At 39.0% G+C, this 27,104-nt stretch overlaps 1 protein-coding gene across 3 annotated transcripts; it reads left to right on the top strand.

The window, feature by feature from the left end:
* The first annotated feature begins 749 nt into the window (after nt 1-749).
* On the top strand, nt 750-25,480 carry mical1 (microtubule associated monooxygenase, calponin and LIM domain containing 1). 3 transcript variants are annotated; one of them, XM_059333426.1, is made up of 25 exons: nt 750-904; nt 1,528-1,626; nt 5,484-5,794; nt 7,115-7,322; nt 7,978-8,085; nt 8,220-8,315; nt 8,487-8,642; nt 10,043-10,143; nt 10,405-10,659; nt 12,170-12,285; nt 12,910-13,036; nt 13,456-13,537; nt 13,765-13,912; nt 14,737-14,927; nt 16,043-16,149; nt 16,428-16,484; nt 17,877-18,120; nt 18,619-18,686; nt 18,997-19,786; nt 19,979-20,097; nt 20,191-20,304; nt 21,850-21,943; nt 22,522-22,615; nt 22,862-22,935; nt 24,132-25,480. In XM_059333426.1, exons 3-25 carry the CDS (start codon nt 5,537-5,539, stop codon nt 24,323-24,325), a joined length of 3,801 nt encoding a protein of 1,266 aa, XP_059189409.1. In that variant the 5' UTR covers nt 750-904; nt 1,528-1,626; nt 5,484-5,536; the 3' UTR covers nt 24,326-25,480. The 3 variants fall into 3 exon arrangements, with proteins under 3 accessions (XP_059189409.1, XP_059189410.1, XP_059189411.1); XM_059333427.1 differs by lacking the exon at nt 1,528-1,626 and having other exon boundaries at nt 756-904; XM_059333428.1 differs by lacking the exons at nt 750-904; nt 1,528-1,626 and adding an exon at nt 5,212-5,342.
* The last annotated feature ends 1,624 nt before the right edge of the window (nt 25,481-27,104 follow it).

The raw sequence follows: 27,104 nt of genomic DNA, 5'->3' as shown, positions 1-27,104 counted from the left end.
TAATAATAATAATAATAATAATAATGATAAAAGGATTTTGTAAAGTACAGTACCAACTTAACATAATTTAAATATAATAAAATATAAAAAATATATTTGGAAAAATGTAACAATATAAAAATGGAAAAATTGACATTCACCTTGAGACTCAGGAGTGATATATTTGAAAAATGCTGAAAAAGATGGGTTGAGTTTATTAACCCATATTGAATAGAAGTTAGGTAAAAAGTGTCAGGTCCTATTGTTACTCCCCTGGTTCCCTGCTACACATATTGTTGTGTTTGAGTTATTAGCTTGTACATTGCATTCTTTGTTTCTTTTCTTTTTTGTTTTGTTTTGTTTTGTGGTATAATGAACAAAAACTATGAAATATGTAAGACTCTGTACAAGCTGAATTAAATTTATATATATATATATATATATATATATATATATATATATATATATATATATATATATATATATATATATATATATATATATATATATATAAACTAATAATAATAATAATATTCGTATTATTTTAATAATACTACTACTATTATTGTAAATTATTATTATTATTATTATTATTATTATTATTATTATTATTATTATTATTATTACATAGTTTCAGGGCATCCTCATGGCATCACGAATGATGCCCTGAGGACCATGCTGACAGCCTTATCACCTTAAACACAGACCCACCTAGTAGTCACGTGCGCTGCTGCACGCGCTGTGTGTCTGTAGCTGTACCAGAAAGTCCCGGAAGAGGCTCCACTCGTGCAGTATGGGCGCGAGGCGCAGGTGAGCCAGCGCACACTCTGTACCTGTAAACAAAGAAAAAAAATAAAGCAAACATGGAAACGACAGCGACGATGCAGTTTCACGGATACCCGGCTTCAGCACGACTTTGGAGCAGGTAAAGTAACTTCAGGAAGCGCTTTATGATTCGAAACTGCTTAAATTTGACATGAAATCAAAGATGCTATGTGTCGCTGCTTTGTTTTCATTGTGCGGAGAGACTTTTTCTTGCTAATTCGTGAGCTATCCTGTAAGTTTAAAAGTTTGCTGGCGGGGCTATGGCCTCATGATACGCAGGTGTCATTCAGTATATATTTTATTGTCTACTGCAACTGTAAAAACAAAACAAAACAAAAACACTAATTAATTCGTCACTAATATATCTCAATATAAATCATATTTTTTGTGTCAGCTGAGCTCTAATAGCATTCTTGTAAATCTGGCAGCTAGGTCTTGGTAACATGTTGTGACGGCAGCCTGCCCTGGCACAGCAAATCAGAGCCACACCTTCCTGTTCATGTATCAGCTTCCTATCATTGTGAGGTCTTACAGTAGGCTACATTTAAAGGGTTTTAATTTCTCACACTATGAACTGTGGATGTGTGTTAGAGCAAGATAAATGCAGGAAATTACATATTTTTCCTTTCCTTTCCTCTTCTCGCTCCATCCCTCTTATTCTCCCTTATGTTTTGTTTTTTTCTTTCTCTCTCTGTCTGTTTGTCCCGGTCCAAAACCTGCCAGGCTGGAGATCAGTGTTTGATCCAACATCCTGATACACACACACACATACACGTTGTGGTGTTGCCAGGCACACTCTGCAGAGCTTACACATGCAATAAGGTGGGTCAATCCACTCCAATCCACTCCAATCCAATCCAATCTATTGGCTCTGATGAAAATTAGGTCAATTTTAAATCCTGGTTGCTTCTGTCTCATCTTGTCTGCAGCATTCCTGATAAAACTCGCCTCTTCTGTGCAATTGCTTAACACAAGTCAGATGATGTTGACTGTGAGTGTGTGTGTGTGTGTGTGTGTGTGTGTGTGTGTATGTGTGTGCGCGTGCGTGCGTGCCCACCTTTGCCACAGATGACACTTTATTTACCAAGGCCATCCACAAGCTATATTAAGTGGCCTCATAAAAGGTGATTTTAACCTCAGGGAACTAGTTTCTGCTTTCATGTTTGTCCCATATTTTCTTTTTTAACAACTGGCTTGAAAACTACAGTAGCATCAGAGCGGAGTATAAATACCTCCTCAAAAATTGGATAAAAGATTATTTTTTTCCCAGTTATTTTTAGTTTTGACAGGTTGTCTTGTCTTCACAGGCCGTTTCCTTCTTGCTTGGTTTCTTTTTTTATTGTTCCAGTAGAACGCTGGCTCTGTTTGCAGCCCATTAGGAAACTTTCACCTTGATGAAATCTTGACTTCATCATTTCAGACCAAAGCTAACTCTTACACTGTACATGTCAGGATTTACTTTCTCTTGTTGTGTCCACAATGCAATTAATGGGTAGAGAAACAGAAAATGGGACGTTTTAAACAGGGCTCAACAGTAGCAGTTGCCAGGTTGCCAAGGGCAACCATTTAAAAATTTTGGCAGACACTTCCTGGCCTTCAGTGGCAACCACTTTTTAACATACAAAAATAGAGACTGCAAGCTGAAAAACGTATACCCCAAAAGAAACAGATTTTTGATATTTGATGTATAGTGTGATAGAGGTAATTAGCCTATCAAAAGTCCAATACGTTCTGATATGAATTTTTTTGGGGGGTATCAGTCGAGCCCTAATTTGTTGCATTAGTAATATGTTAATATTCCTGTTGTAGTCACAACCCCAAACAGAGTTCTGCATGTGTGTTAAAGTGTTTACTTTAATTAGTGGAGTATCTTAATTGCTTAAAGTAAGAGGTGAATACATTTTAGTTTTGGCAACCAAAAACCACAGAATTTCACTTTTAAAAGTTAGTTTTGAGCCCTGTAAATGATGTTTTAATATAATTATCCTTAAAAAAATCTATTTGAATGCTTCTGGGTGTGAGTGACAAAACTGGTTGCATCAAAGCTGGATCATGTTCACCTGAGCTGTTCTTTCACATTGAAGCTTCTGTGTTGGGATAGTATAATTTCAGTCTCTATGGAGGCTTCAGCATTGTTTGTCTTTGGACTTAATGTAGGTAGAAACTTGTTTGAGTAACTGGAACCATATGCAACAAAGACAAAGGCAGTGATGCAAACAAACTGGAAGACTTTTAGTGCTTAAAACTGACTGAAGTTTAAGTTCTATATGGTGCCATGTCTAACTTTTAACAGGTGACTTTGTGTGTTTTTTTATTTGTCACCTCTCTCGAGAACACTCTCACTAAACATAATTTTGGTTGTTTATAGATCTAGAGCATCTAATTTAATGCGATAAAGAAGTTAATTTTAGTAGCTGTAAGGTGCTAAAACAGCTTGAAAGTGGTTGAAGTTTAGGTCATATAAGATGCAGAGTCTACTGACAAACCGGTGACACATTTTGAAACATGAAACTTTGTTGTTTCTTCATTTGACACCCTTCTGTAGAACACTCTCACAGAACATACATCTGGTGGCTTAAAGCAAATTTAATTGTGATAAAGAAGATACATAATCAGTATATGTACATAACGTAGGTACTGTATATAAATAAAATTAGCTTTAAGGTGCTAGAAAGGCTTGAAAAGTTCTTGAATGTGACTTAAGAAAAGGTGTAGGAGCCGTGCTTCCTGTCATGTTTGTTCAAAAGCTGTGTCATGATGACGTTCTTTTTCAGTAGATATCTACAGAGAGTCAGTAGTTTAAAAAATGTAAGGTAGGAATGTTGGTTTGAGTAGCAGCTTGTATGCAGTTTCTGTCAGCTTTACAAACAAGCAGAGTCATGCACAAACCAGCTGCGATGGTCTCTGACTGTAATTATAGACTCTGTGTCTCAGGTGGAGGGCAGAGGCTGCACTTTTAGCAGCAGAGAGGGGTTAATGTTATCACCAGGAAGTGATGCATGAGTTGTAGTTACAGGAAATGTCACCCACAATAAATATAGTTGACACATACTGTACTGTGGGCATGGTTCTGCACTTCTTGTTGCTGCTTGAAGGTGTTAAGATGTGGGAAACGTTTACTGTAGGAGCAGAGCTTTTATTTTTTTTAGTATGAATTTTACATAAAAGATTAGCATGCTGCCTGTGGTTCTCACTTTAAGTAAATGTTAGCATATATTGGGAGTTGGGAGTTCATATTGTGGACCAAATGTTTCTGATAAAGAAGATTTGTTTGACATCATCTGGAGAACTACTGTACTATTAACTTTATTGCAGGAAGCACCAAGGTTTGTAAAATTCTGCTGCACCAACTTAAAGCCAGTATTCAGTTTATTTTGGCATGATTGGGTAATAATAAACAGAAAGCTAGACTTCGGCACTTGGCTCTGTACTTTTTCAAAACTGGCCTGTGACAGGGGACTTTGGCCATCATGTCACAATTTTCTCAATATCTCTGTCATAATTAAACCTTCTTTCATGAGCTCTGAGCTCACAGCTAGCTGCTAGCAGAAGACTAAACCATATGAAATTATTTCTCTTCATCTCTGATATTATCACGGTTGTAGCTTGCTGGAGCAGAGGTGTCAAACTGATCCAAAAAAGAGCTGTGTGGCTGCAGGTTTCTGTTTGGAAAGAGAACAGAATGGTACTTTTCATAAATTTGCTGCTATATAATCAATCACGATTAGATCGGGATGATTAAAATTAAAGTATGAATAAATACAGGGGCCCTCTATGAAGAGGGGCCGAGGAGAGCTGCAGAAGGGCTGTATTTTTTTTCGTCTTGCTTTTGCTTTTTCTAGAAAACTGCATACTGCTGCTTTCATAATCCCAAGCAAATTGTAATTAAAAACTAAATGAGTTTTTATTCTAAAGCTGTAATGATTAGATGGACAGGAAATTAATCTACAGCTATTTTCGGTAGCCTTAACAAACTCATTGTTGGGTTCTGGACTGTTGGTTGGACAAAGCAAGACATTTGAAGACATCAGCTGGAGCTGTGATAAATTGTAACTGTTTTTTGAGAAACGGAAAAAAAGTTCCTGAGAAAACAATCTGCAGAGTAATCTATGATAATAATCAACGGTTGCAGCCATATTTAATATACATTTGCCATATTGTGATTCTTAATAACGTCACATTTAGTCTTTTTTCTTCAGTTGAGGTAATACACAGCATCCCAGACATATGGAAAAAGTTACATTCTCACTATGTGTTTTTAGCCCTATGTTTCCATTAAACTGTGTACTCTTCTTGTGTACTGAAACTAATGACAAGTACACCTCCTGAGGCAGTGTGTGAGGATGACACATCAGCTGTGGGCGGGCTGTTGGGTGCAGAGCAGTCATTAAGAAGAAAAGATATAGTGAGTCTCAGAAACCACATGAGGAAGTTAGTAATGACTCAGACTAGGTGACCCAGAAGTCCTACACGTTTAAAACATCTGGACTATATTTAGGAGGACTTGAGGAGGAGACTTCCCATCGAGGGCACAGAAGGTAGAAGACTGGACCACCTCTATTAATGTTTACAACAAGGCCTTTGTAAACCTTTGATCATTTACAGGAAACATATCCACATGGCTCAGTTATTTCCAGGTAGGAAGTTCTAAAACCATGATATAACCTCCTCTTTCACAGCTAACCAACAAACACAGTGACCGAAGGACCGGGTCAAGCCATCATCCTCCAGTATGGCGAGCCAGGACCCCGTCAACCCTTCACATGCAACATTTGACCTCTTCATCCAAGCCCAGACATGTAAGGATGTGAAGCACCACTTTGCGACGCTCTGCAAACAACTTGACATCAACCCTAAGGACTTCAGGAGCTTCTACCCCAAGTTAAAGGAACAACTGAACTACTGGAAGGCCAAAGCCCTGTGGACGAAGCTGGACAAGAGGGCGTCTCACACAGACTACAAGCAAGGAAAAGTCTGCACCAAAAACAAGGTACTAACTGCTGAAGGATGTGTCTGGCTTTTTTTGATAGAAAAATATTATCTAAAAATAATTTCCATTTTTACAAAACTGGCTTTGAATGAGTTTCAGTTTGTTTCCTTCTTTTTCTCCCTATAATAAAAATGTTCAACATAATTTCACCACCAGTAAACAGATACAGTCAGTGGCAACTTTTTGTATTCCTGTGATCTAAATCATGTTTTTTGATGCTTTTCTCAATTGTGGGGAAAACACTTATTATAGGTAATTGTCTGATTTTTGTATTTAATCTATATGTTGTTACAAAATCAAACACCTCGATACATATAAATGATACTTGTTCATGTTTTATCCAATTTACTATAACCGTAATTTATTGACATACTGACATAATGATTCATTTGGAAGGGACAATAACAACCAGACTGTGTCTGTTGTGTTTATCATGCTTTTAAAAATTTTATGGGGGATTTACTGTTGATCTGATTACATAAACCTTATCAGTGGTCCTTTCAAGAAGTTTTATTGGATCATGGAGGGAACTGCATCACTTGTTTTACTGGGACAAACAATGGGCCTAAGTGGCTTGTATAAATGTACAAGGAGAACCTGCCGCATTTACCAGTTTTCTCAAATTTTGAATTTTCTCTGAGGCACAAACAGGATTTACGATTGCAGTTGTTCACTTCGGGATTCTATATTTCATTCATTTTAGGTGTTTTTATTGATTGAAAAACCCATATAAATTGTAACAGTAAGAGAAGTGTTGGACTTGCATGAGGTCCAATGTTTGAGTTTGAGGTTTTAAAAAAACAACAGGATTCTAAAGAAACCTGATCCACCACATTTTAACTTTGCAATCATGCTTTTTTTTCTAAGTTCACAGAACACTTAGATGCAAGTATTCGGTGTGGTGTTTGGGCTTCCTCCCTAAAAATATTTTTTTATTAAAAATATGCAATTTCCCATTATTTTGGACCATAATTATAACCAAATCTGTGTTTAAAAATGTGGAAAAGCAAGAGCAGATTATAAATAAACCAAAAATCATAAAAGCTTAAAGATAAAAATCTTGCTAAGAAAGTCCACTGGGGCCCAACTGCTATCATTAGATGTGGGAAAAGTAATTTAGTTAGTTTTGAAGCTCTCTACATTCATTTTACATTTGGCTGAGTTGGTGCCCAAAATAACTAAGTTACGGCTCATAATGGTAGGGAAAACCCTGGCAGTAATTGTCCTACAGGGAGTTCTAGAAACATTTAGTTTTATCTAATTTCCTCATTCTTTGATCTGCATCTCATCATCCACACCGACTGTTTGTCTCTCTGTCAGTGTCTTGTGTTGGGTGCCGGGCCATGTGGGCTGAGAACGGCCATCGAGCTGTCCCTGCTGGGGGCTCAGGTGGTGGTGTTGGAGAAGAGAGAGTCTTTCTCCAGGAACAATGTCCTCCACCTGTGGCCCTTCACCATTTGCGACCTCCGCGCGCTCGCAGCCAAGAAGTTCTACGGCAAATTCTGCACTGGCTCTCTGGATCACATCAGTGAGTGACTAATGGACTGTTTGCAATGTGGCCCCAGTCTGGTGTTGGGATGTTCTCATTAGTGCGGAAATTATTAACTAACAAATTATTTTGTTTCAAATTTTAAGCATCTTTGTGTCTGTGCTCAGTTTAAGAGATTGTGAAATTGATTGAATAGCCTAATTGCATCAACCTAGCCATAACGGGGATCTTGACCACCTTTTTAAGTTTCCATAATTTTGAATGCATGGTTTTATTCATCCTATATATTGTGGTACACTTCGAAGGAAACACCGATTTTACACATGAAATCTGTTTAGAGGTCTTGGTGTAGTACTGCAAATGTGAAATAGTTAAATTAAAATGTGAAATTTGATGCTTTTCTCTGTTCTCTGACTGTTGTTCAGGCAAAATAAGCAAATTGAAGACATCACATTGGGCTCTGTTGAATAGTGATCTGCAATTCCTTTTTATTTGCTGACCTTATAATGTCTAAACAATTAACAGAAGAATTTGTTAATTATTTATTTAATTAATCAGTAATTAAAATAATTATAAGTTGCAGTCCTCCTCGCTCCCAGTAACTTTCTGTTTGCATGACTGACTGTATATTTAATACTTCAAATAGCTCACACACACATTTCCAATTAAATATCCAGTACTTGTGTGTCTTCAGGCATCCGTCAGCTGCAGCTCATTCTATTGAAAGTGTCACTTCTCCTCGGGGTGGAGGTGCATACCGGAGTGGAGTTTCAGGGCTTGATCGAGCCCTCTGGAGAAAACGGTACATACATTTGCCAACTAGTCATCACTCTCCTTGCTTATTTTTAGCTCAGTGTACCATCATCAGTGTATTTTATGAACCAACAGTATGTAAAGCAGTGAAGTTATTGTTAAAGTTTGATGTGTTTCTGACAGGTTGGATGGCCAAGCTGCAGCCTGCGTCTCACCCTGCTTCAGCCTTCCAGTTTGACGTCTTCATCTCTGCTGGAGGAGGCAGGTTTGTCCCTGATGGTGAGACAAACACACATGAATCACTCCCCACTGTTGCAACTGGGGCACAAACAGCTATAGTTAAAAGATTTTGCAAGAGCATGGCGGTTACACACGTCCAGCAGACTTATTCAACAAAGGTGCTTGCATCAGCTCAGTTTCCTCTTTTTTTCTCCTTTCTTAAACTATCAGGTTTTAAACATAAGGAGCTGAGAGGCAAGCTGGCTATTGGCATCACAGCCAACTTTGTCAACAGACACACGGCTGAAGAGGCCCAAGTCGCAGAGATCAGTGGTGTGGCCCGCATCTACAACCAGAAGTTTTTCCAAGATCTGCTCACTGAGACGGGTAGGAATCCATGTGACGTCTGCACTCGTGTTCAGCCAGGGGGAAGAGGACGTCATGATTTGTGCTCTATTTCAGCAAACTGTTTGAAAATTAAAGCAAAAGAGGAAATAAGGCTTAAGATGACCTTGTTTTATACCACGGCTTGTACTAAGTGAGAACATAAATTATGAAGGAAAGTCACCAAAGCATAACATTTTTAAAAACAATATCTGCACTATGTATTTTCATTGTATTGTCCTCTAGTTGTGCCTTGGTGAGCCTCACCCTCAAGGCATGAAATTAATGTTCGCACTGTCAGGTCGGGTTCAATCTGAAGTGTGAAAAGGGTATCGAGGCTGTTAATCTGCCTTCCAATCTGCAGTTAATTTCCTGTGACAGTGTAAAATCCACCCTTCCTTTCTGACCTGATCTGCACCTCGAATTTGAGCAAACTTTAGAGGAATTATGTGTCTCACCTTTTATAACCTAGATAGAACCCAGTTCAAACAACTTTTTAATTCAACCGCGTGTCTCCATCCGCTCCCCCACCCTCTGGTAAAACCAGAAGAAAAGCATAAGTAAGCTAATGTAGAAAAATATCACTCTTAAATAACAACATGTTCTTGAAATCAGCTCTCCTGATTCTCCCACTCTCCTGCACTAGTGTCTCTCTCTCGCTCTCTCTCTCTTTCTATCTCTCTCTCTCTCTCTCTGCTCACCATTCTCTCTCTCTCTCTCTCTCTCTCTCTCTCTCTCTCTCTCTCTCTCTCTCTCTCTCTCTCTGCTCACCATTCTCTCTCTCTCTCTCTCTCTCTCTGCTCACCATTCTCTCTCTCTCTCTCTCTCTCTCTCTGCTCACCATTCTCTCTCTCTCACTCTCTCTCTCTGCTCACCATTCTCTCTCTCTCTCTGCTCACCATTCTCTCTCTCTCTCTCTCTCTCTGCTCACCATTCTCTCTCTCTCTCTCTCTCTCTCTGCTCACCATTCTCTCTCTCTCTCTCTCTCTCTCTCTCTCTCTGCTCACCATTCTCTCTCTCTCTCTCTCTCTCTCTGCTCACCATTCTCTCTCTCTGCTCACCATTCTCTCTCTCTCTCTCTCTGCTCACCATTCTCTCTCTCTCTCTCTCTCTCTCTCTCTGCTCACCATTCTCTCTCTCTCTCTCTGCTCACCATTCTCTCTCTCTCTCTGCTCACCATTCTCTCTCTCTCTTTCTGCTCACCGTTCTCTCTCTCTCTCTCTCTCTCTGCTCACCATTCTCTCTCTCTCTCTCTCTCTCTCTCTGCTCACCATTCTCTCTCTCTCTCTGCTCACCATTCTCTCTCTCTCTTTCTCTCTCTGCTCACCATTCTCTCTCTCTCTGCTCACCATTCTCTCTCTCTCTCTCTGCTCACCATTCTCTCTCTCCCTTTCTCATTCCAGGTATTGATTTGGAGAATATTGTCTACTACAAAGACGACACCCACTACTTTGTCATGACTGCCAAGAAGAAGAGCTTGCTGAAGAAGGGGGTCATTAAACAGGTGAGAACAACACATCCATTACCAAGAAAAAGTGTGAGTCCTCCTGGCGCTGGCTGTTTCTCTGGCCGGTAAAGAAAAGGAAACAAACCAGATGGATGAAACGGCCACGCAGGTGCTCCACTGTAAAGAGAGAAACTGTCAATCACCCACTCTTTCTCTGCAGCCTGGCCTATTAGCTAAAGCAATAAACCAAGATATGCCACTCAGAATCAGAGAAAGGTGCCATGACTCATCAGATTACACCTCTCGCTCTCTCTACAGGACTACAGTGATGCTGACGAGCTGCTGGCTCCTGCAAATGTGGATCATGAGGCTTTGTGCCACTATGCCCATGATGCTGCATACTTCTCTACCTGCGGCAAACTGCCTGACCTGCAGTTTGCTCAGAACCATGAGAAGCCAGACGTGGCCATGTTCGACTTCACCTGCATGCACCGAGCTGAGAATGCCTCTCTGGTCAGGGAGAGGAGGGGGAAGAAGCTGTTGATGTGTCTTGTTGGAGATTGCCTGGTAGAGGTAGGGGGCAACATTTTTAGTAATTTGGTGAAAATTCCCTCAAGTTTTGCCCACACTATTAGAGTGGTTCTATGGAGCACCATCATCAATCCATGTCTCAACTACTCAATCTACTAGATTGAGTAAAAAGTTTTGTGATCCACTTTTTTTTTTATGCCACATGAGGTTCACATTACCTCACATAGGGCAATAGATATATTACATACATAGATATGATATGATACTTACTTTTAATAGAATCATATTGTAATGCAATCATACGTCTAAATTGATTATCACAAGCAAAAATATGATTTACCATGTGGATATTTCATAGACCATTTATTTATTTATTGTATTAAAATAAATGATGCTATATTATGATATATCGTTATGGAGATATGAAATTACTAGAGGTGGGGGAAAAATCTATACAGCATAGTATTGCAATATTTTGTGTGGCAATATTATATCGATTTATGGCCACCAAGTATCAATATTTAGCGTTCCAATGACTGGCGGACCGTCAGTATTTTCGCCATTTTTTTATTCTTTTCCTGGAGGCCGTAGCGGGTTTACTTTTAGGAATATACTGGAGATACTGGTATCATGTGAAACTAGAAGATCTAAGGAATCTATAGGCATCACGTCAGTATATCATGTCAGGAAGTTGTCAAAATAATGCTGCAAAGTTTCTCTATTTAGGCCAATTTAATTTTGTGGACACAAAATGAAGTTAAATCGCAATATATTCTATTGCAATACTCACCATATTGCAAAATGCTTAAAATCGCAATAATGATCATATTGCCCAGTTTTAGGTAGATGCTAGAATGTATCCACTGAATGACTCACTGCACAAAACTGGCATAAACACTTAAGTTAGCATTTAGCGAGCTATGAAGGGTAATGGTCAGGGTTAAAACGGGATTTGGGTCAGGGTTAAATCTGGTAACTTATAAGGTGAGGCATGTTTTCATGTATAAAGAAGAAGAATGTATAAAGTTGATTATTGCTGCGTTTGGCTTCATATTTACTCACTACAACATTATAGCAGGGTTGCACAGTATGCCCATGTTGTCATTCGGTGGATACATTCTAGCATCTTCCCTTTCTAACAGACAGTAAATGAATTTAATGTATATTTAGATTTACAGATATTTCCTTTTTTTTACTTTTAATCATCAAGTCAATATTTACAAAATTATTTACATTCCCATCAGCTGTACTTTCTGTTTAGTGCTAATTAGCAAATGTTAGCATGATTATATCCTAAACTAAGGTGGTAAACATGGCAAACATTGTATTTGCTAAACATCAACATGTGAACATGTTTGCACACTGATGTTTGCAGTTAGCTTACAGCACAACTGTGTCTAACTACATCCTCACACAGTGTACTCTTGGTGTCGTTTACATAAAGATGATTACTGTTTAGAAGTCTGATAAACTCTTGCAGTTGTTCTTCAGTCATCAGTTGTAAGGTTTTATTATTGTGCTTCAACAAGTTCTTATGTTATTTTCTCTGCAGCCTTTCTGGCCTCTGGGTACAGGGATAGCCCGGGGGTTTCTAGCTTCTTTTGACACAGCGTGGATGGTGAGGAGCTGGGGCATGGGGGTCCCACATCTCAAGATCCTGGCTGAGCGGTGAGCCAGCTTCATAAAGCTCCTTCCTGCAGCCAACACATAATACAGACAATCTGATTTTATCTTTACATCAAGAGCAAATCATGCAAAACTGCTCTACTTCATGTTTTTTCACTACCTGCCATAGGTTAATCTCGGCCAAAAATATAGGCTCTAAAGAACAAAATAAGTATTTAAACATTTAGAAAAAGAATGGATGTAGCTCAAAGTTTTGAATCTACAGTACCAAACTTCATTAGTATGCTGCTGGATCTCCTCATCAGCAGCCCTTCACATCCTGAGCTAATTAGTGTGATGGTTATTTGTTTTGATTGCATAGGTATAAAAATAATTTCAGTGTGACAATGAGGCCTTGTTGTTCAACAAAATAATCATATCCGTACAAATGAAATGTGCCAATTTTAAGACTTTAAAGTAATCTGTAATATGTTGTGGTTAACCTGATGAGAATACAGAATTTAGTGTCGAGAACCTCCCTGTTTATTTTTAACGGCATCACTCACTTCCTTTTGTTATTGCTAGTTTCCTTTTTCCTGCTCCATTTCAGTGCATCTGTGTTTCTGTCTCTACTTGTTGCTCTAAATAACTCTAATACTTAACTTTAATTTCTTCACAAATGTACAGAGAAAGTATCTACCAGGTCCTGTCCCAGACCACACCAGAAAACACCAGCAAAAACTACACTGGTTACAGCATCGACCCCAAAACGCGGTACACAAGAGTCAACCTCTCCTCCATCCAGACCAACCAGGTCAGGACGGTTATCCTTTATTTACTCAACAGAGATTTGAATCCCTTTTTAATCTTTATGAAGGTTATTTAAGGTTGCAGATTAAAGTCTACACAATGTCTCATAAGAGCAATGTTAACAAAAAATACTTTATTCTGTTCTAATCCTCCAAATATTGCAACTACTATAACTGCATAGCTGTTTTCTTCAGTGTTAGGTGTTTTATGTATTTGTTGTCATTAAAGTAAAACTTATTGTTAGATCTTGAATGGCTTACAGTCCAACTAAATCACAAAAACAATTATCTTTTGCATTAAACAATATCTGTATTATTGTTAACAAATGCTGCTGTGTTCCTGTGTGATGAACTGGTGAAAGCTTATTTTAGTCTGTAATTGATTGTGAATTGTACTGACTTATCTACCTGTTACTTTATTCAGGTGCAGCACCTATACGATGTTGATAAATTCAATCCAGCGAGCAGCAAGAAACCGAAGAACAGGTTCAGTTACCTGCGTCAAGGTCAGCTGCTCTTCATTGTGCAGTCTCTCATGGCCTGTGTGATGGTTTTATTCATTGTGTAGTGAAGGAGGAAGCACTTTGTGGTCAACTGTTGACAACTCGTAGAAAAAATAAACAATTCACACGCACCATTTACATATCACAGAAGGACATTTTTAAGAGTGTGAAACCACACCGCTGTGGTTGTTGAGCCGTGTCTGATAATTTGTCTCTGTTTGTCCCCTCAGATTCAGTCAGGGCTTTTGAAGAGTTGTTGAAATGGTGCCAGAAACACACCGAGGGTTATAAGAATGTGAATGTAATAGATTTTACTCAGTCCTGGAGGTCCGGGCTGGCTCTGTGCGCTCTGATCCACCACTTCAGACCTCAGCTCATGTGAGTCCCTCCCCTTACATTAGCTTAGTTTTTATCTCATTATAGGATGCTGTATAGTTATAGTTTATATTAAAGTTTAATTGTATTAATTTATGTACATATATATTTATAAATAATTAGCGCGGTACCCTCACAGAAATTCATGTAAAACTACATATTATATTGTTAACAATTTGTTTATTAATAGAAAAAATACATGTTTACACATTAAAATATTATGTGATTTTAAATAAATCTGATAAATCTAAATATTAAATATATATGTTCGAGTATATATAAATGTTAAAATTTAAATCTAAATATTAAATAATAATGTCAGTATTACATCTAAATATCAAATGCAGATGTTGACTCTAAATATTGAATCTAAATATTAAATGTGAATGTTAAATCTGAAATAAATATTAAATCTAAATGTTAAATTGAAATAATACAATTTTCGATAATGCAATTGAAATAAGATATTTAAATCTTAATGTTAAACCTAAATATTAAATCCTACTGTCTATTAAAAAATATACATTACAAATGTTAAATTAAAATGTAATTACAACACCTAAAACTAAATTTAACACAAAATGTAAATAATGAATTTCAAAGTAAGAAATCTAAATCCAAATGTTAAATTTTAAATCTAAATATTAAATTCTTATTGTTTATATAAATAACTAAACTTAATCTAAATAGTATACAGAAATACTTAATTTATATCTAAATATTAAATCTATATATGAATTCTGAATCTATATATGAAATCTAAATCTAAACCTGCACTATGAGCAGTTGTGATGTAGAGTAATCCATGCTCTCTAATTCCTCCACAGTGACATGTCCTCACTGAACGAGTCCAGTGCTGTTCACAACAACCAGCTGGCCTTCAGCGTCCTGGAGAAGGAGCTGGGCATCCCTCCTGTCATGTCTGCCAGTGACTTCACCAACAGTGGTCAGATAGACAAGTTGTCCATGGTCCTCTACCTCACACAGGTCCAAAGTGCCTTCACTGTGCCAGCCAAAGGTAAAAGTTTGAGTATGTATTATTTGCAAGGTTAAAAAGAATGTCAAAACATTGCACAAAAGCCCAAAAAAAAACACTTTGCAATTTACCACATAATGTTTTAATTATTCATGGCATTTTTAAGGGTGTTTATGCTCTGATATATATCTGAAGATAGCTATTGGTGACAGCAGCATTAATCTTACGTAACTCTGTTGCTTAGACACTGCACAGGCATTAGCATCACCTTAAAAGGGTCAGGTGCCTTCCCACTGAAATGTGCCTGGTGTTGAGAAGTGATCAAATCACTGCTGTCTCTTTAAGAGCCTGTTACCCAGAATTCATTTGGGCTTAAGTGGCTAGTGCTGTGCTCAGAGCCAGCCTCTACTGGTTGTGCTGCTCTCCTGCACTAAGCCAGCCCAGCAGCAGCAGACAGAGCAAACAGTCACCGTGTGGCTGATGTGTGTGGGTCTGATGGGACTAGGGTCTCCTGAAGGGATCTACTATTCCTGCACCGACGGAGGATTTTCTCCCGGCTGTTTTTAGCAGAGGTATTTATTACAGTCTATGTAGCAGGAGGAGTTTGAGCAGGGTAAATGTGAGCCTAGCGTCAGTGAATGAGCTGAAGTGGGTGTGATAAACGCTCCCTGTGTGTGTGTGTGTGTGTGTGTGTGTGTGTGTGTGTGTGTGTGTGTGTGTGTGTGTGTGTGTGTGATGCGATGCTGTGCTGCTCTGCTTGGGATCCGCCGACTGATGTGCAGGCAGGAGGGAGCTGTCATTCTCCGGTAACCTTATCTGAATGATGAAAGGATGGGAGTGGTAGTCAGAGCTGAGCTGAAGAGTTTTATGTGGATTGACAAGTTAAATTCAGATGCTGCTGTTGTGGCGCTACAGAAAATACAAGTAAGAGGGATTATTTATATTCTTGACAGAGTGTCCAACATGAAAGGATTTACCTTTTACAATATCAAGAAAAAACCCACAATCTGAATATTTTAAGCTGCTGTATGCAGAGCTGCAAGTAGGCCAAGAGTAACGCAGGTGATTTTTAGGTTTGCAGCCGATGGTTATAGTAAGATAAACTGAATTAGGTGTGTGTGACATTTTTCGTTATCTTCATTTTGTGTTGGCTGCAGACCCTGCAGCCTTCCTGCCGTCGTCCAAGCCTCTGACTCTCTCCCAGACACAGTCAGCTGTCTTTTTCCTGAGCAAGCTGAAGCACAACTCTCTGCAAAGACGCAAGGTACGCCCACTGTGACTGTGAGTTCACTGTTTACACAGCACAGAAAAAAATGTTTGATAAAGATATTTTCAAACACACTGGCTCCGTTGGCTGGAGTTCACGTCTGGGCCTTCCGCCTGTGTTCTTGTTCTGTCTGTGACTCATATTTGTTATTTATTAGATCTTATTTCAAGGGATGTGCTTTCTAGTTTGTCATTAAAATGGTTTGAATGTTCTCCACATAACCAACACAATCAGGTCATATGATGGGTTAATAGTTGGTCTTATTTTCTCTGCAGGAAAAGCTGGCAACTTTGAAAAGAGAAAGGGACACAAGGATGGAAGATGAGGACAGTGTGAGTCCTTCTTTTCTTGATGTCAGCTGTTGGATGGCACAACATTTTCTTTGACTTCATCAAAATCAGAGATCCTATTATTCAGTCCATTCAACACTCAACATTAGTATTGAGTGCAGCCTTCATCCTCTGCCTTCTAATATGAAGCCCAACATCAGAAATCCGGGACTACATTTTGATTAAAATCAAAGTATTGAACCACACATCAAAAAACATTGTCGATTTGGAAAAACATATTCATGCATTCATCTTCACCAGAATTGACTGCTGCAACTAAGGCCGCAGTTACACAGAGATATGCATCTGTTTGGACCGTGGTTGTGCACGTCCATGCAATACACACATGACAACAATACACACAGGGAAAGTGTAGGACCAGTACTGACCATTTTTCACGACATACTTGATTTAACAGCCTTTGATTTAACAGCCTTAAATGTATGATGGCCCCACTTCCCCTTGCCCCTCTGCAGTGATCTCATCAATAACAACATAACAGAGACGGGTTAGAAGATTCTATGTAGTATCTTTGAATAGTAACCTCCTGGAGTGTCGCCATGTTGGTTATTTACATCCTGCATATCTGGTAGTTTATACGGCCCGACTTCTCTGATGAGCCCTCTAGTGAAAACCTCCAGTAACACGCGTTGCACACATGCAATGTAGCCAGTTGTGTATGCTACCGCATGGTTAAACAGCAAGTTTATCTCCAGCCTTACTTCTGTCCAGCATAAACCAGAATTCACTGTCCTGCCTCCAACTAGTTCAGGATGCAGCAGTGAGGCTTTTCACTGGTGTTAACGGGTGACATCACAGAACTCTACTCTATTGGCTACATGTTCAATTTAGAATATTTTTTTTAGAAATGTAAGTGACTAGAGATGAAGTTCTTCTGGCTGTGGCTCCAAGCTACATTGACCCCCATGAGCCTCAGGTCAGGCCCTCCTGACCGTTCAAGGTCGATGCTTAAATCTAAAGGTGACCTGCTTGGCTTTGGAACGACCTGCCTGAGGAGATAAGGCTCGCAGCATCAGTAACTTCTTAAGACCCAATTTTATAGACTTTTTTTAATCATCTTTGTACAGTGTTTTTCTGCTTGTTGCTTTTACACTTTTATTTGAGTTTAAATTGGATTCATTTGTCTTCTCTCTTCTTTGCTTTTGCATCTTGTATTCATTGTTTCCCCAAAATTGTCATATTTTGTTTGTATCTTCCTTTTTGGCTTTCTGTTGTTATATTGCCTTCTTTGTATGTGGCTTTTTTGTGCTGTGTCTGTCACAGCCCATTGTAAACGCTGTTTTTAAAGGTGCTTTTTAAATATAGTTATTGTTATAATTCTTGTTTTTGCCAATGTTGCTTTACTCAGTTTGACTCTATATTTTTCCCCCCCAGACGGTTTTGCCTCCTGTGTCCCCTGAGATCAGTCCTAGACTGGATCCTGCTCTTGAACCTGAGCCTGAAACTGGTTCCGGTGTGTCGATGACACACAGTGACGAGTGTTACTTCTGTGGTCAGAGGGTCTATGTGCTTGAGCGCATCAGTGCTGAGGGCAAGTTCTTCCATCGGAGCTGCTTCACCTGCCATCAGTGCGGCATCACTCTCAGACTGGGAGGATACACCTTTGACCAGACCACAGGTGAGTACTTGTTGTTTATCAAAAATGAAAGGATTAATTAAAGGAAAGGGTGTTTGCAGTAACTAATGGGACACAAACACCCTTTTAGAATAGTGTTGTAATTCTCAGAGCTTCCTGAGTATCTATCCATGTTTGGTTTAATATCTAGTCCTTTTTTAGCAGCCTTTTTGTTTGCTTAATCCTTAATTTAAGCACTTAATGCTTCAGTGTAAAGCACTTGTTTTTCTGGTTTCAACAGCTATTGCACCTGTGGTATAATGCATTCTCTCAAAGCCAGGAAAAGGTTTTGCTACAATAGTAAAGCACCACTTATTAATTTATTTGTGTAATAAATAATTTGCACCGAGACCCTTTTTAAAGGGGTTTCTAGTTAGGCTGAAAGGGCATGAATCATTGATGAAAACAGCGGGCCTTTTTTTCCCCTTAAAGCACGTCAACATTCACTTGTCTCTGACTTTTCAACTCCTTTTATTGTTTGTGTCTGTGATGTCCCCTCAGGGAGATTTTACTGTGAGCTGCACTCTGAAGAACTGGTGCTGGGAAACGGGGCTGAAACATCTTGTAAGGTGGGTCACTGAGCAGAGCAGATGTACAACATTATGTTGCTTGCTGCTCCAGACTCCATGTTGAATTTTTTTGTGTTTGCGAAGCCCGTGTTACACAATCTTCTGTTGCATGATATATCATCCGTCTGGTGCCTGGTCGGATGTCATCAGCCTGCAGGGCCGACTCGCTTGCAACTAATGAGAATGTTTGTGTCAAGGCATATGTAGTCTGAGGACCAAAACACATGAAATGGGGATTTGTGCCCCTCTTTTGCTTTTTTTTCAACTTCTTTTTTAAATTTTAAATTCTAACCCTAAATTTTGTTTTCAGGAGAGCGAAGGAAAGCACAAAGGGACAAGTGAAAAGAACAGGCTTTCCAGCGATGATTTTACACCATCTCCATCAGATGAGGAGTATGAGCACACTCTGGACTGTGGTCCCTCTGATCGCTCACAGTCACATAAACCTGGAGGACAGGATATACTTGAATCCCAAGTACCACGTGGGTCAAAAACTTCTATTGATCCTCCATCTGAAGCCGAGGCAGCAGCACCCACTGAGGAGGAGTCCGTGCCATATCCTGTCCCCAAGCCCCGCCTCTCTCAGCAGACCACACCCACCCATCAGCCCTCTCCTCCAACAGCAAAACCTCGCACAATCCATCTTTTTAACCCCTTGACTCCTGAAAAACACTCCTCTCCAACCCCAACAAAAGAGATATCTATGTTAGCACCAGATTCCCGTCCAAAGCAGTCACTCCGAAAGCTTCAGCTGACTGAGGAGGAGAAAAGCCAACTCGTGAATCTTCAGAGCCTCAGCGTGGACTCGGACTCCGAGACGCCCGGTGGATCCTCCTCCTGCTCCTCTTCTTCAGCAAATGCAGGAGGCCCGAGCCCTCCTAAACCAGAGGGGCTTGATGGGCAAGAAGAGGAGGGCTACTGGAGTGGGAGCACCGCAAGTCACATCCGGGAGAATAGGAATCGACGCTGTTTCAGGAGAAAAGAAATGCCAAGTGGGCAGACCAGAGTACGATCCAAGTTCTCCCCCTGGAATCTCTCTTCCCCGAGGATCAGCAGAGACACCCGGCTCAGTGTGCACATTAATCATCCAGGGAGAGTGGGTAAGTAAAGACCCATCTCCTGTTTGATCCTTGTTGCAGGTTGCAGGGAACCTTTTTGTTGACGCTGTTGTCTGATAGCCTTGCACCTACATGATGTTCATTTCACTTCCCTTTTTCAACTCTGCTTGTTGCAAGAAAAAAACTTTGCTGTGTAACACTTGTTACAACATCTTTCCTGCATTTGTACCACAGAAACAACGTTCAGACATGCTCACAACACCTCAGAAGAGGGTGTCGACGGAGATGAAGATGATGATGATGACGACGATGATATGTTTGAACAAGACGATGTCGACTTATTTGATGAGAAAGTAAGGAGTGGAATGGAGATGACTTTTTATTTTTTATTTTACATGATAGAGAGCTGCTGCATTTTAACTTAAAATACTAACATTTGCCTCTAGTTTCAGACCGTGCCACCAGATCCTGTTGAAGCTGAGAAGATGGAGTTGATGAAGATGAGGACGCTGGAGCGGCGAGCCAAGATGAGTGAATTACAGCGATTGCGCAAAGCCCAGGTCAGTGTTACAAAACTCAAAGTTTATCTGTGAATTCTCCAGTTTCGACCAATGAAGCATAAACTTGTCGATGAATATACAGTTTTTGAATATTTGTTGTATGTTAAAGTTTTTATCCTTAAGATTTAATTGCAGGTTGATTTGGAGACACCCGTGGTTACTTGTTGCTACAGCAAGTGTTGTTAAATACTGCAAATCTCAGCATTCTGGAGGCAGCAAACACTCCTTGAGCAGTTATTTTGTCAGAAATACAACAAAGAGCACCTGGTGCAAATGTTTCCAGCACAAACAAACAAACTCGAAAAGAAGCAAGTCAATAATGTGTCTTTTTCCATCGTGTCATGGTCAACCTTGGTCTGATTTCATGCTGCACACTGCAAGTAGTTTTCCACACAACAGCAGGGTGAAGTAAAAGCAGTTAATTCGGCCACAAGTCTTCATCTCAGAGCTCACTGTGGCTGCTCCTTCTTGTCCCATTACTCCCTGCAATATTTAAAAATGATACTGACAATAACCATGGGTCCTATTTAAAGAATTACAGACTAACTACACTTTTGCTAGTTATATGGTGCATCTGAAAAGGTTCCTAGGGAAAGGGAGTTGTATTTAATCTCTCAATCTTAATCTAAATAAACCAATCATCTCCCATTCCCGATGAGAGTCCACCTGAGGCATTGCTATGTAAATGGAGGATAGCGTAAGTTAGAGAATTAAGCAGTTTCCTGTCTCCACTGTGTCCCACATCTCTGTCCCATCAACAACTCCATTTGCCTAACAACCTGTTGTAACTGAGGAGGAGCAGGGTTGCTGTGTGTCGCTGTGTGTGTGTTACAAGCAGATTGTACACACTTTGTGAACCCGCCTATTGATGGTCCTCGTACTATCTGAATAATGCATCTTTAAATGGCAGGAAAATACCACACCACTGACTATAGACTAGGTTTTTGTTGGTCAATGGCATGATTGCTTTCTACTGCCTCCAGATAGCAATGCACCAACAATGTACCTGACCACACCTCATTTTAAGAACAACACGCCCATGGGTGCTCAGATGGGTGCAAGTACATGTGCTATTTACACAGTGTGGCCGCTGGGTGGGAATATAAATGACAGGCACTTTTCGCTCGGTGTAAGATAGAGCCCCATGTCTTTTTTTTTTTTTTATAGGCACATTTTTTATGTGTTTGCTGTAGCTTTTTCACAATTAAAATGTCAGTTTGACATTTTTAATGTGAAATGGCAACAGCTCGAAATGTTTGCTTTGCATTAGATATAGCTTAATAAACTGATATGGCTGTGGGAACAGTAAACACTGAGGCTGATATCAGTGAGAAAAGTACAAACAATAAAGCTGCATTACACATTCATCGTTTCCTGAACTAATGAAAACTAAAATATAGATACATGATTATGGAGTTAAAACATATTTAATGTCTGTTGCAGAAAGATTGGTGAATATAAATAACAACATAAACAGGTGTAAATGTATTTGTTAAAATTTGCTCAAGCACCTTTCTCACTTTGTCTTGTTTCGGTGGTTCACAGTCGCTCCAGAGGAGACTGGAGGAGATCGAGGTGACCTTCAAGGAGTTGGAGGATAAGGGTGTAGAGCTGGAGCGAACTCTGCGAGGAGAGGCTAGTAAGTCCCAGATGTTGACACAATGCACTTTTTTTGTTGTTGCTTTAATGAAAAATATCAACAGTACTTTAAGAGCAGACTGGTTTAAAATGATTTTCACACAGATTTTATGCCCCTGTGCAACCAAAAGTTGTTGGAAGAAAATGAAACAAACTTTTATAGTAAAATAAATTCCTCTCTCTTATGGTAATAGAAAATAAAAGACCTATTAAGTTGCTGCTTTGCAAATGGTAAATATACTTATTATAAATAAACACCAGGTGATAAAAATGAACAAAATTCAATATAATGCTCGCTAGAACTAATATATAAGAAACTTCGAAATGCATATATTTGTATTGATGGGGTTCAACTTTATAAGTTAAAGTCATATGGAACAACCTCTAAAATTAGAAAGATGCATGACAGCTTGAGGGCTCCGAGTTGAGACATGCTGACTTTAATGGATGTTGTGTTAGACACAGTGGACCACTGTATTTAGAAATTTCCATAAAAAACTTGTCTTCCTCTTTTCTTTTTCAACTTGACAAACAAATATCACATGCAGACACCCAAACACTATATTTTTCCACCTCCAGGCAGCAACGGCTCTCCTGAAATGATCGAGCACTGGATCCAGCTCGTCCACGAGAAGAACGCGCTGGTGTCTGAGGAGTCTGACCTCATGGTGGCGTGAGTGAATACCTCTTAAATTCGATGCAGAGTAAAAGCCTGTGCAGTCATGCTGGGTACACAATTAAGGTTTTTGTGCAAAACAAAACCGCAGACATCCACATAAAAACACTGCGGTTACTGTTTGTTCTGACCTCTGCAGCAAACAAACATCTTTAAAGTCAGACTCTATTTGTCATTTGGCCTCATGGTGACCTTCAGCTACAGCAGGATGTGGACATGACTCGGTTTGCTTTTTCCTCTCAGGTCTCGACAGCTGGAGCTCGAAGACAAGCAGAGCATGTTGGAGTTGGAGCTCAGAAAATTCATGGAGATGAATGGTGGGTATTTTTGTGTGCAAACATAAGCACATTTGTTGTTGAAGCTTCTTGAATAGGCCTATTGATCTGGAAGCAGTTAGAAGAGAGCAAGCCAACTCAGAAACCAGCACCAGTTGTGTAGAGCCAAGGTTTCTGGGATAATCATTACATTTTTTCCTCTTCTAATGAGAACATCAGCGCTTTGGCAATGTGGCCTTGTTCACCCAATCAGTGTATACAGGATTGTATACATTAATTGCACCAGTGTTTACTTATTGGCATGACTATAAGACCGTCTTTGTCAGCTATGTAACATTAAGTTTCCTTTTTGAAGGCAGAGAGAATCAGTTAAACACAAGCTCCTACAGAGAGTGTTGCATTGTGGGTTGTTTTTAGTTTTCAAGTTGCTAAGTTTGCAAGTTCTACAAGTCTTTTTGTAGTGTGTCTTTTAGAGTTAGGCAAACTGTTAAATTTGTCTTAAAACTATACTCATATGCCCATAATTAAATTGAAAGCTTTACCATTATTGGTCAATTTAATTATTCCTTTTGTCCAGCATGGCTGTATAGAGATCAGTGTAAGAGATGGGAGATCAAATCTGTAGTCGTTTTGAAAACAAAAGTTCACTCTTTTCACTTCAGATGGTATTAAAGTAACACTCAGAACTCTAAGTCAGTGACATCTAGTGGTTATTCTTCAAAGTTTATGTTATTTAGTACTTATTTAGTGGGGGAGGGGGGGGGGGGCTTTGGCTCAACTTTTAAATGTATTTTTTGCAGAGAAGGGGACTGTACATTTTATCCCACATTCGGCCACTTTGGAGCAGCAAAAAAACAGATTTCGAACACAACACTTACCTTTTAAATTGATATGGCCAAATTGATACAGCTGCTTGTCTGCTCATATAGTAGAAACAGAACAACTTTATCATTCATTCACAATCATGTTTGTGAATGAATGATGCATGTTTTTTTGTTTATTTTTATTTATTTGTACCAACTATCAGTTTTTACAGCTTTGTCTCTATTAGAGCTTAGGGAATCGATTAACAGTAAAGTATTGGGACAGACAGAACAACGATGAGCTGAAACTCACTATAAAGCTCCATAAAGCTGAGGGGAGCTACAGATTCAAGTGATAATAATAAGTAGTGAAGAACCTACAAAGCATAATTATGATTGCCCTCCTGAAAGTGTGCATATGTGTTTGTCTGGCAGATAAGACACCGGAACAGCAGAGAGAAGAAGACCGGGTCCTTCAACAGATGATCGACGTGGTAGACATGAGGGACTCCTTGGTATCGTTCCTAGAGGAGAAGAGGCTGAAGGAGATCAGCGAGGAGCAGGAGGCCTTTTCCATCATGGAGGCCAAACGGCACTCGAAGGCAGGAGCTCAGGTTCACTGGGCATAAGGCTTTTAACGCACACACAGCACGAACCTGTATGTACTGTGCAGTAGATGCCCTCACATCTACTGTATGTGAGGTTTGCTGCTTTCACACTTGAGACTTAACTTTTGCAAAGCCAAAGATGAGACAGAGGTTGTTTTGCGGAGGGTAACCCACCACAGGTGGTCCCCTCTAGGGTAAGGAGTTGAGGCTTATGGGCCAGAGTGGATATCAGTTGCAATCCGCCCCCTAGAGGGAGACATAAGCCCGGTGATCTGAGGCTTTTGAGCTGCGGCATCCAGTAACTCTCCGGCTGAGCCCTGGCTGATGTGATTCTGGAACCACATATGAAAAAAGGACCCACTCTGCTGCACTATTGAACAACCACCACTCAGCAAATAATCGTTACCCAGCTTGGGACTTGGCCTGGTTTTGGTGTCGAAAACATGTGACTCGAGTGCAGAGACAACACGAAGCAGCATAAAGTGACAGCGGTGGGGCACCTGCGCTATCTGGCTGTGGAGCCGGAGAGATAGATCGAGGTTGAAAGCACAGGATGTTTTTGAAAATACTTTGATGTTCATGTTGATTTTCCATCATGAATAAGTTCTGCTGTATACAATGACATAATATACATATAATTCTATGTTTAGTATTTGTATAACTAATAAATTCTAGAAATATACTGAGAAAACAAAGAGGTAGTTAAAATATTAGAATTAATAAATTCCGTTGTTAGTATTGATGATTTTCCAGTTTACTTTTCATTTATGAATTTTTGTAGCACTTCCTGCTGTTCACCACGTCCTTTTCCCAGAGCACGTTGGATAGTTAATCTCAGGGGTCGATTGTTCAGTCCTCTTGGATCAGAGCTGGGGTTTTTAACCTTTTTTTGCCTTCGACAGTTGGCTGCTCTTTAAGGGACGTTGTATGAGGCGAACACTGGGGTATCTGGGGCTCAACAGACTGGTTCATCTATTTATAAATGCTATCTTTTTATCATTTTGCAGGTGTTCCTATTCATGTGCTAGCAGAATAGCCAAAATCGAGACAAAAAGACCGGTTTGTTGTTAGTAGAAAGAAAAAAAAAAGGAGCCTTATACATTCATTGTTCTGCTGCCATTTCGTGCCACCTGGACGGCACTTCACAGTATATCAAATAAAGATCATGCACTTTGATGTTTTGGTTTTCATGTCTGTAATAATGCACTGAGGTCTTTAGTTGTCCGGTCCTCTCGGGTGTTTTCTCTGTTACAGGATATGTTGCCTTTACCTCTGTCCTTTTATATAACTACAGTACTTTATACTGCAGTTATATAAAGGAGTTTCCTGCCCGTGTTGTTCTAACTTCCAACCTCTAGGGAGCACTCTTATCCTTCTAGATTGCAGGTAAATGTATTAAGACAGCAACAAAAATTGAGACAGAAGCTCCTCAGCTTAGGAGAGATAGAAGAGGTTTACGCAATCATTTACTTGAAATATAATTAAAAAAACAAAACTATTAAATGTACCCTACTATAAGAAAACTACACAACCTTTGGTCAGCAAAGTGTACTTCACAAGTAAAAGTGCTCACTGAACAGAATGACCTAAGTCAGTGTTGTATTGTTTCATATTATAATATTGCATTATTATAACTGATGCATCAGTGTGCAAGAATTTATTAATATATATTAACATTAACCTGCAGCTGTTTACATACTCCCCACTGAAAAATTAACGAATTATATGGAAATGAATAACTGGCATTTAACATTGCGGTAAGCCTAAAGTGATTCTTGCATTCTTTAGTTGTAAAAATGTCATTCAACTTCTCAGTCTGCTCTTTATCTCATCAGGCTGTTATACTCACATTCTTCTGAATCCACGAAAGATGCAGCATAATGTATCAGACAAAAAAAACTATATTTATAGTCACAATCATGTTCGGATATACATTTAGAGAATAAATCTGTAATTATGTTTTAATAGCAAAGAATTGGAATTATGTTATTTAATTAAGATGCTATCTTTTATCATTTCAAATTGTGTCCTCAAAATATGTAGATAATGGATCATAAGCTTGAGTTTGTTATTTAAAGGGTGAAAATATATAATATTTAATGAAAATAAGTTTTGTGTGGGCATTATTAAGTCAGCCAAATAGAAACATGATTGTTTTAATATTAGGAATAGCCTTAGTTTTACTGATGCCTATCTGTTGACTAATAAAATATTTATTAAAAGATTTATTAAAAAATTAATTTATTAAAAGTTTATTTGCAAAAACAGATAAAAGCTGTTTTTAAAATGATTAAACCAACACTATTTGATTGATTTCTCCTTGATTGCACAGTAAAAATACATGGTTTAGCAAAAACAATTGATATTCCATGAATTGCACCCAAAAAAAATGTAATTTTTCCTTTTGATTTAGAAAAACAAATCGGAAATATCTGTTTTTGCAAAATAACTTTTGTTATCTTCTTATGGAGGAAGCCTGTGTGGAGGATGAGTTTTATTTCTAGATGTTTTGAAATTAAATGACAGTAAACTATTAAGAGTAAGGCTGCCCACATAATAATAATAATCATAATAATAATAATTATATTGGATAACACATTTTTTATAGAGCGAGGACAGGTGTTTGATTTCTTTATATAACCTTGATTGTGTGCAGATATCACACGCAGGTCACTAGTTTCATGCGAGCCTTAACTTCACTTTAATCTCAGGTTATGTGAGCAGCGAACACTTTAAGAATCAATTCAATTACCTTATGTAACACTTTGTAACTACCTCAAAATAGCTTTTTGTTTAACAG

This window comes from Centropristis striata, chromosome 5 (assembly GCF_030273125.1).
Source record: "Centropristis striata isolate RG_2023a ecotype Rhode Island chromosome 5, C.striata_1.0, whole genome shotgun sequence".
Taxonomy (NCBI): domain Eukaryota; kingdom Metazoa; phylum Chordata; class Actinopteri; order Perciformes; family Serranidae; genus Centropristis; species Centropristis striata.
Note: the sequence above shows the minus strand (reverse complement) of the source record. Positions and strands in the feature narration are given on the sequence as shown.

Excerpts from the sequence above, each read along its gene's own strand:
- mical1 (XM_059333426.1), top strand. The coding sequence starts at position 5,537 with ATGGCGAGCCAGGACCCCGTCAACCCTTCACATGCAACATTTGACCTC. Across the intron at positions 13,037-13,455 it reads CCTCCATCCAGACCAACCAG|GTGCAGCACCTATACGATGT; the intron begins GTCAGGACGGTT and ends TACTTTATTCAG. Across the intron at positions 16,485-17,876 it reads GGATGGAAGATGAGGACAGT|ACGGTTTTGCCTCCTGTGTC; the intron begins GTGAGTCCTTCT and ends TTTCCCCCCCAG.